The sequence below is a fragment of the Piliocolobus tephrosceles genome, chromosome 2 (assembly GCF_002776525.5).
Source record: "Piliocolobus tephrosceles isolate RC106 chromosome 2, ASM277652v3, whole genome shotgun sequence".
NCBI classification, from domain to species: Eukaryota; Metazoa; Chordata; class Mammalia; order Primates; family Cercopithecidae; genus Piliocolobus; species Piliocolobus tephrosceles.
The window spans coordinates 152658978-152669635 of NC_045435.1; the positions used below are offsets into that span (position 1 = coordinate 152658978).

At 42.0% G+C, this 10658-nt stretch overlaps 1 protein-coding gene across 2 annotated transcripts in view; it reads right to left on the minus strand.

Moving 5' to 3' along the window:
• Positions 1 to 4415, minus strand: part of CAPN7 (calpain 7) — a 49111-nt gene extending 44696 nt beyond the window's left edge. Inside the window, exon 1 of one of the 2 annotated variants that reach the window (XM_031935268.1) lies at positions 4034 to 4415. In XM_031935268.1, the coding sequence (XP_031791128.1) occupies positions 4034 to 4135 (102 nt within the window). In that variant the 5' untranslated portion in view covers positions 4136 to 4415. The remainder of the gene's footprint in view (positions 1 to 4033) is intronic. The other variant, XM_023207392.2, reaches the window with a different exon arrangement.
• Positions 4416 to 10658: the final 6243 nt, after the last annotated feature.

The window sequence follows — 10658 nt, forward strand, 5'->3', positions numbered from 1 at the left end:
AAGGAAGGAAGGAAGGAAGGAAGGAAGGAAGGAAGGAAGGAAGGAAGAAAAAAGTACAGTTTTAACCACAACGAAAATTCAGCCTAAAGGCAGTAGGGTAGAAAAGATATGACTTCCTCAGATTCTGTAACTCAGATATTTCAGAGGATGGAAGTATAACTTTACATGTAAACATTAAATATATCTTAAATACTATCATTATCTAAATACATTATAGCTATACTTAAATCCAATAAATGGAATGTTTTTGATACACGTAAATTATATAAGTATATAATACACATATATTGCCCCTTCAGTTACCTTGTATGTGATTAATTTCCAAATAATTATTTTGCTTTAAAAAAAAAAAAGCTTTTTTACTTAGGAGTCTGAGGCGGGAGGACTGCTTGAGTCCAGGAGTTCAAGACTAACTGGGCAACATAGTGAAATCTCCATTTCTGGGGGAAAAAAAAAAAAAAAAAACGAGCCTGGTATGGTGGTGCACACCTGTGGTCCCAGCTCCTCAGGAGGCTAAGCATGGAGGATTGCTATAGCCCAGGCCAGGAATGGGCTAAAGTGAGCTATGATCTCACCACTGCCCGCCAGCGTGGGTGACAGAATGAGACCCTGTCTCTAAAAAAAAAAAAAATAAAGCCAATTTAAAAAATAGCTGGTGCCAATTTTATTTTACTCATTTCATTTATATTCAAAAGTGACAAGAAAGAAATAGCTTATACAAAGGACTGGGCAGAAAACACTAAATACTAAACTGATGAAGCTTATATAAATAATTTCTAGAAGTACAAACACTTTTTTTGGCTTTCTCAAGGATGAAAACTTCTTCCTAAGTGACATATATGTAAGCCTATAGGAAAACAAGGGGCAGTGCACAGTAGTTTCTTTTGCCTTATTAAGATCTGTTCTTATATAGCACTATTTTAACCTGTTATTTGTCAAAGCTATTTCACAAAACACACACAATTTTTCTCTTAAACAATGCCTTCTGAAATTGTCAAAAAAGTCTAAAATGCACCAAATTCTGAAATGCACCAAAACTCTCTAAATATAAAGCAGATTATAATAGAGACCTACTGTTAGATACATCAGAGAGTGACCAGAGTTCACAAAATTTGTACATTTCAAAATAGCTAGATTAATTCAAATGTTCCTAGCATAAATATTAAAGTATAATATTCAGTAATAATTACTGCACAGTTCAGCTGTGAAGTAGTTAAGGTGATGGCTATCCCAAGTATGCTGATTTATCTTAAAAATTATATTAATGTATTAAATTACCACATGTACCCTGAAACTATGTACATTACATATCAATAAAAAAAGAAAAAAATAGGCTAGGGGCAGTGGCTCACGCCTATAATCCCAGCACTTTGGGAGGCCGAGGCCAGCGGATCACCTGAGGTCAGGAGTTCCAGATCAGCCTGACCAACATGGAGAAACTCGGTCTCTACTAAAAACACAAATTTAGCCGGGCATGGTGGTGCATGCCTTTAATCCCAGTTACTCAGGACGCTGAGGCAGGAGAATCGCTTGAACCTGGTAGGTGGAGGTTGCAGTGAGTCAAGATCGTGCTATTGCACTCCTGCCTGAGTAACAAGAGCAAAACTCTGTCTCAAAAAAAAGGAAAAAATAGATTATAAAATGAAAGCAACAAAATATTAATCTGAAACAAAGCATACTTTATTGATAGCACATACACTTGTGGAAAAAAGTTACTAGTATTGTACAGTATTATCAAAGTCTGATATGCTTTCTAAAAGAAAAGGTGACAATATCATGAGGACACAGCTCCCTCCAAATCTAGCTAGAGCTGGAGGGGTACACTTGCAAATCCTCAGAATTGGAGAGAAAAGAGTGGACTGTAGAAGCTCATACCCTTTGATGTAGCAATTCTGTTGTCCCCGGTAATTTATCCAAAAGAAAATTCAGGCAAAAATTTGCACTAGTCATAAGAATTAATCATAAGGATATGAACTACATCATTACTTATGATGTTGAAAAAACACAATGAACTGAATGCCCAAGAGTCTGTAAATGAATTATAGTAAACTGGACAGGCACGGAGGCTCACGCCTGTAATCCCAGCATTTTGGGAGACTAAGGCGGGAAGATCACTTGACCCAGGAGTTCGAAACCAGCCTGGGCAACACAGCGAGACTCCATTTCTACAAAAAAAAAAAAAAAAAAAATTAGCCACATGTGGTTGTGTCCACCTGTAGTCCCACTAATTGGGAGACCGAGGCAGGAGATTTGTTGAGCTTTGCAGTTTGAGGCTGCAAAGAGCTATGATTACTGGGCCACTGCCCTCCAGCCTTGGCGACAGGGCAAGACCCTGTTTCTTAAAAAAATAAAATATGGTACACCCATATAATGAACTACTGTGTAGTTATTACTAAAAACAGTATAAACCAGTTTGTAAAAAAAAAGTATATACACATATGCAAAAAAAAAAAAAACACACACAAAAATATACAGTCACACACCAAATAACATTTCAGTCAACAACAGACTGAATATACGATAGTGGTCCCATAATATTATAATGGAGTTGAAAAACTCCCACTGCCTGGTCATGTCATAGCGGTCATAACGTCATAGCACAACACTTTACTCAGATGTTTGTGGTGATGCTGGTATAAACAAACCTACTGGGGTGCCAGTAGTGTAAAAGTCTACCACATACAATTATGTAGAGTACATAATACTTGATAATCAACAATTATGTTACTGGTTTACGTATTTACTATGCTATATTATGTATTGTTAGTGTACTCCTATTATTAAAAAAGTTAACTATAAAACAGTCTCTGGCATGTCCTTCAGGAGATATTTCAGGAGACACTGTTATCACAGGAGATGACAGTTTCATTCCTGTTATTGTCCCTGAAGATCTCACAGTGGGACAAGATTGGAGATGGAAGACAGTAGTAATATTGATGATCGTGACCCGGTGTATGCCTAGGCTAATGTGTACCTTAGTTTTTAACTAAAGAGTTAAAAAAAAAAAAATGAAACAAAAAACTTACCAAAGATATAAAGAAAATATGTTTCTGTAGCTGTACAATAAGTTCGTTTTAAGCTATTACAAGAGTTAAAAAGAAAATTCAAAAGTTTATGAAGTAAAAGGGTTACAGTAAACTAAGGTTAATTTTTTATTGAAGAAAGAAAATTAAAAAAATTTAGCGTAGCCTAAAGGTACACTGCTTACAAAGTGGAGCAGTGAGTGCCCTAGGCCTTCATATTCATTCACCACTACTCACCAACTCAGAGCAACTTCCAGTCCTGCAAGCTCCTTTCGTGGGTAAGTGCCCCACAACTGGTGTAGTATTTTTATCTTTTATGCTGCATGTTTACTGTGCCTTTTCTATGTTTAGATGCACAAATACTTACCATTGCGTGTAACTGCACACACCATTGAGTACAGCAACATATTGCGCAGGCCTGTAACCTAGGAGCAACAGGCTATGCCATACAGCCTAGGTATGGAGAAGGCTGTACCATTCAGGATGGTGTAAGCGCATTCTATCGTGTTCGCACTGAACAAAACGGCCTAAGAACACATTTGTCAGAAAACATCAGATCGCTAAGGACGCAAGACTGTATATCAAATGCTATGATAGATGGTTTTTATTCTTTTTAAGTTTATTTAACGAGCATGCATTATTTTGATATATATCACAGGCCATTTCCCGCTAGCTGTAAATCAAAGCCACGTGACAGCAAGAATTGGCTACTAACGACCCACATCTAACACCTGCCCCCCAAAGCGGTTCAACCGTGGGCATCTGCCAGTAAGGGCTACAGCTGGAGAAGCAGTGTCTGCAAGACGCGACCCAGCTCCCCCACCCCGCAGCCTCAGCGTGGGCCTCTGCAGTCCGGCTCGCCGTTCCCAACAAGAGGAGGGCCGGGAAGCGAATGAGGGAAAAGGAAAGCCGGGACCGCTCCCTCGGCACCTGGACCCCGCCCCTCGGCCGCAGGCCCAAGCCGGACTCCGACTCAGCAACTCCGACCAAAGCTGCGGGCCCGGCCCTACCTTGTAGTAAAACACCGCCTCGGAGTAGCGGCCTTCGTGGTCGCGCTGCACCGCCAGACGGGCGAACTGCACGGCGTCCCGCTCCAGCGCCGTGGCGTCCATGGCGCACAGGCCCCGCGCCGGGGCCGAGAACGAGGCCCTGACGCAGGACGGTTCTTCGCGGACTGCTGCGGCCCGGCGGCGGCGAGGACTCGGGAGCGCCGCGGAAGGAGCGGCAAAGTTTACTTTGGGCGGTGGAGAGAGGACAGCTCGCCTTCCCGTTGCCGGGCTGGGGCCCACCGCGACGCCGCGCCCCTCAGTGCAGACCCGACTAGCAGCCCACGGGGCAGCCCCACTTCGCGGCCCCAGCGGCCCTCGCCCCGCCCACCAGCCGCCCCACGCAGGCGCAGCCTGGCCCTCGCGAGCTCCTTAAAAGCTGGGGCGGCCGAGGCCAGGCTCGCGGGACTGCGCGGGCTGTGGGCGGGGCTGGGCCCACGCAGGAGCGGAGCCGCGGAGGCGGGGCAAAAAGACCTGCTGCTGTGTACGTGACCGTCGTGGCGCCCGGGATTGGGCGGCTGAGGGCAGGTGCCACGTCCGAGCTGCCCACACACTGCCGTCTGTGTGGCGGTGGCAGTGCAGGGCGAGGCTGTTGCCGTCGACAGTCGGCAAGAGAGGGGTACCAGCCTCAGATCCTTTCCTCTGTTAAGTGTCAGGGATGGGCGTAAAGAGCTAAGGAAGAGTGCCTCCCACCAGCATCTGACACATTAAAAAAATGACCGTGAGGACAGAGGTTCTTTCGAGTCATTCTTCGCTTACATTTATTTTCATTTATTTCCCACAAGCTCAATCATGACCCTATAGCCCCCCACTGTACACCAAGGTCATATTGATTGAATTGTTAACAAACAAGGTAATGCATTTTCAGTTGTACTTATCCTTAGGTGAACTTGGTGCTGTTGTAATTACTTAATTAGGTGATTATTTGATTTATGTCTTCTCTCCCTTAAAGGTCTGAATTCAGCAGTAATAAAAATGAATTAGTGATGGGCACCACCAAATTCATGCTGAGTCAAAGAAGTAAGAATTGAGTACATAATGTATAATTCCATCTATAAGAAACACTAGAAAACACTACGATGTTAGAAAGCAGATCAGTGGTTGGGAAGGGAATTAAAGGAATCTTTTCGGATGATGAGAATGTTTTATATCTCAATGGTGGTGTCAAAATGTATGTTTGTCAAAACTCATCAAACTACATTTTAAGTGTGTACTTTTAATTTTTTGTTAATTATACTATATTTTTTCAGTCGTTTGCCCTGCATTTAAAATGGCACTCTAATTTCTTAGTTTCTTTAGGTCTGTTTCTTCACATTTAGTGAATTTCTTAATAACAACGATCTCATCAGGCTGTTATAAAGACACACAGAATTTGATTTTGTGCCTAGAACAAAGATGGTTCTCAAAGTTAGCAACTACAGTTTTACAGCTGAAGCAGGGATGGTTCCTGTCTTTACCACTTTGATCCCAGCGTTGAGCGCAAGCCTTGTTCTAGAGCAGGTCTTCAACAAATATTTTAAAACGTTGAATAAGTCAACTCCGCTACTTAAATATATCTAATGTGAGAAAGTCCTTCAGTACATGAGTTCAGACCGTCTGTGTTTCAATCACTGTTTTGCACAAACTGACCCCCAAGCTACAGCAGATAAATACGGTTTTACTCATCACAGGTCTTCTGTTCCTGCTCCCATCACAGCTTATAGAATTCCTAATGTATCTTGAAGGAAGCCTTTTATTGCACTCCCAGGTACTTGAGATCTCTTCCTATATTTATTAATATATTCTGTATAAGGAATTGAATCCTTATTCCTTGTTCATGTATTCAGTGAACACCAGACTACTTTGTGCCTGGCACAGAGCTAGACATTGATGATACAAAGACAAATAGAAGACAGACAAGGCAGGGGTAAAGCAAATTGAAACTTCAAAGTATTAATATTTGCAGTCTCAACGAAATTGAGTCTTCCAATCCATGAGCACAGTCAATTTCTCCATGTCTTCAGAACTTCTTTAATTTCTCTCAGCAGTTTTGTAGTTTTCACATGCACGGGCCTTGCATATCTTTGGACAGATTTATTTCTAAGCAGTTGATATTTTTGATGCTGTTGTAAATGGTATAGCTTATTTAATTTCCAACTGTTGCTGGTATATGCAAATAGCATTGACATTTATATATTGACCTTGTATTCTGTAATCATGAATTATCCAAAAGACTCTGAGAACTTGGTGGTGGAGACTCACTACAGGTGCCTTTGTGGAATGCCTGCCAGAATGTCCAGTACCACCTCCGCCTTAGGCCAGCTCTGTGACAGTGGAATTTATCCAGTGTTAAGCACTCAGAGCTGCATAGTCAACATGTCATCATCCGGCAGCTTGGGAGCCCTCCCCCACCGAGAGCTGAGACAGACATAAAGAGGGATGGGACCTGGAGACAGACATTGAGAGGGCACTGGTCTGTACACACCCCTGCTCAGGAAGCTCCTTGTTGGTTTTTTTTTTTTTTCCCATTCGGTTAAATGGCCCTTGCTGTTGATTGTTGAATTCCTTGGCCTGTCCTACAAGTGTCAGAAACAGCAGAGCATAGTTTTGAAATTTAGACTTGCAGGGAGCTTATAATCTGCATGTCATTATATATAGAACCTATTAATATTCTATTTAATTCCATATATTTAAATATGTACATAAAATTAAGTTAGGATATGTGTGTATATAAAATTCTACTGTAGGTGAAAAAGATGTTGTTACCCTTTTTAAGCTGCCAACCAAGTGATGGTAGTTTATTATTTCATTAAATAAATATGCAAAATTCTGTTGGCCAGGCACTGGAATGTTCAAGACAGGTCACACTGTGGCGAGCAAGACATTCAGCAGCCAACAGTTAAAAGCATCATTTGATAATTGCTAAGAGAGAGAAGGCAAAGGCTGGGAGGGGCACTATCTAAATCAGCTTGGGGAGTCTAACACAGTGTTCCAGAAGAAGGGAGGCTTGAGTTGAGTCCCAAAGGCAGAATAAGAGCAAAGCAGCAGAGGAAGAGATGGACATTTCAGACTCAACTAGAGGCAGGAGTGTTGAGGTCCGTGTATGGGGAGGATTGGGATTCACCAGGTGTGGCTGTGGGAAGAGATGGAAAATGAGACTTTAGAGCGGTGGTCCTCACATTTAGCTGCTTTAGAACCACCCAGGGATCTGGTCATACATAAGTTTCTGGGCTCCATCCCAGAGTGTCCGGGTCAGTAGGGTTGGGCGGGGCCTGGGAATCTGACAAGTGATGCTGATGCTGCTGGTGCAGAGACCACACTTTGAGAACCACTGCTCTAGATTTAGAAGGGAGTCACTGAAAGCTCAAGGCCCATTCCCAGTCAAGTCTCTTGACCATGGCTTCATGGCCTTGAAATTCAGCGCTCAGGGGAAGAGTGGATCATGCTAAAACAGCAAAGACCAGGGTGAATTTAGTTCCCTCCCGGCAGTCCCATCTCTGCTGTGCTGGGTCCCTGGCCTTGAAGCTTCCTATCTTCTTAGTTTTTCCCCTGCGACCCTCTAGGACACATGCTATGTTGCTTTTGGTCTTTGGTAGTTGCCCTCTCTTGCAGTTGGGTGGGACAAGTCATCCTTTTTACTACAGATCATCACCAGCTGTGCTGGGTTTCTGCAGATTCCTGAGAGCACACTGTCACCTTGTGTTCGTATGTGGCACTGCAGCTAGGTGTTACCTCATAGGGGCCTGTGTTCACAACTTTATCCTTTCAGCAAACATTTATTTAAGATATCTACCATGGCTGGGCATGGTGGTTCACGCCTGTAATCCTAGCACTTTGGGAGAGAACAACAACTGTGTTCAAGTCAGCAGATAAAGTGGCTGCATTCAAAGCCAAGCTGGAATTATGGGGGTGACAAGTGAACACTGGGATTTTTGACATGTTTCAAACATTAGCAGAGATTTTGAAAGAGAATGAGCCAGGGTCTTCTTTCTCCCAGCTGGTGTGTGATCACCCATTTCAGTTTTCAAAAGAGTTTGAGCATTACTTCCCAACCACAAAAGAGCCCCGAACTAGGGAGGAATGGATCTGCAACCCATTTGTGAATAAGCCAGGTAAATCAACTTTGTGCTAGAAGAGGATCAACTGCTTGAGATTGCAAATGATGGTGGCCTTAAAAGTATGTTTGAGACAACTTCAAATCTTCATATGTTCTGCATTAAAGTCAAAGTGGTAGCCTGAGATTGCCACAAAAGCACTGAAAAGCCTGCTTCCATTTCCAACGTCCTATCTTTGTGAAGCAGGATTTTTTGTAGTGACAGAAACCATGATGAGATTATGGAGAAGTCTGGACATAAATAACACACTTCGGGTGTTACTGTCTTCCATCACCTCCAGATGGGACCATCTAGTTGCAGGAAAACAAGCTCAGGGCTCCCACATATTCTGCATTATGTGAATTGTATAATTATTTCATCACATATTACAATGTAATAATAGTAGTAACAAAGTGCACAATGAATGTAATGTGCTCGAATCATCCCCTCCCCATCCCCACAGTCTGTGGAAAAATGGTCTTTCATGGAACTGGTCCCTGATGCCAAAAAGGTTGGGGACTGCTGACATAGAGATTAAAATTTTTTCGTGTCCACTATAATGGTGAAAACAAGCAAATTGATGGAGAAAGTCATTTCACAATTTTGTTACCATTTTCTAACTTTGCAAACGTTCAGCACACTGATTAACTTCTCTAAGCCTCAATTTTCTCATCTGTAAAACAGGTAGATTAGTAACTACCTCATACGGTTTTAGAAGGATTGAATGAGATAATGCCAGTAAAGCCTTTAGCACAACACCTGGCACATACGAAGTATTTGACAAAGTTATGTCCTACAACACTTAGCTGTGCTCTTTACTCTTCATGACTGTGCTCTTTTGGGATAATCTGTCAGGGCAGGGACAGAAGAAATGGTTACAGAACCATTTAGCCTTTATCTCATTTACCTCTGAGCTGCTTGGAATTCCACTTCCTGAACTCTGATCATCTTGGGAAACAGAAGCAATAATAGCATCCTCTGAAGAGCTCAGTCATTGATAGGCAATGGGAGTGTTTATCACATCTTTTTCTTACAGTCTCTGAGTGCAGCTTCACAATCCTTTACTGCATCCTTAAGCCAGATGTGTTTTGGAATTTGAAATTAACAGAGAACAACTCCCAGACAGTAGGACTGACTCTTGATAAGGAACTGGAAGCATATACCAAACTATTTCAGAATTTTTCTAAATTATTGCAGTGTGCTTGCTTCTTCCCACCTTTTGAGTACGATTTTCCTATAGGGATCATCTTATGCGTCTTATCACTGTGTGTTAGGGGTGTGTGTGTGTGTGTGTGGGCGGGGGAAGGTGCAGATTGTCTCTTTAACAGTGCTCTAATTGAAAGGAGTGATATTTAAGGAGCTGCACCCGAATGAACTACACCAAGGCATCTCATCTTCACCTGAATCTGATTTAGATGACAAGCTCCTGGACTTCAAGCTGATGCTTTAATAGTTTGAGACTTGGGAATTCTAGGGGTGTGATTTGAATGTATTTTGCATGGCTGATGGCTAAAATAGTACTCATAGTCCTCTTCCAGAGCTGCAACTTGAAAGTGCTTCCACTTCACAAATTCCCAAAGGTTCAATGTATAATGACATCAAATTAAGGAAGTTTATTCTTTTCAGATGATTGCAAGCTGGTTTATTCAGCAGAAATAGAAAATAAGATTATTTTCTCCCTTTTCAAAAGAAATTTTGCTGCAGCAGATATTCCTGTTACACAAGTGGAAATTGTGTTGGTTTATACACAATTTTTCCCAGGCACGGAACCATATTAGTATGAGTAGAATTTAAAACATCAACAGGATGGCTACTACTCAGGCAGGAACCTTTTCAGCTCAAAATAAAACTAGGCCTGTCTTGAGAGCAGTTCCACCAGCTCAGACTTCCATTCCATCTACACAGTCTCTGGATGCAATCCCGAATTTCCACATTATGTTTTTTTTTTTTGGTTGTTGTTGTTCTTAAGCTTTTTACATTTTTTATATTTGTACTTTAAAAAAAAAGTTCAGCTTTTATTTCAGATACAAGGGATGCATGTATAGGATTGTTACATGGGTATATTGGAGCCAGGTAGTGAGCATAGTAACCATCCATTATGATTTTTGGTGTTTTATTATTTATTGATTGATTGATTTCATTATACTTTAAGTTCTGGGAGACATGTGCAGAATGTGCAGGTTTGTTCCATAGGTATACATGTGCCATGATTGTCTACATTAGGTATTTCTCCTAATGCTATGCCTCCTCTAGCCTCCTACCCCCCAACAGGCCCTGGTGTGTGATGTTCCCCTCCCTGTGTCCATGTGTTCACGTTGTTCAACTCCCCCTTATGAATGAGAACATGCAGTGTTTTCTGTTCCTGTGTTAGTTTGCTGAGAATGGTGGTTTCCAGCTTCATCCATGTCCCTGCAAAGGACATGAACTTATCCTTTTTATAGCTGCATAGTATTCCATAGGGTATATGTGCCACAGTTTCTTTATCCAATCTATCATTGATGGGCATTTGGGTTGGT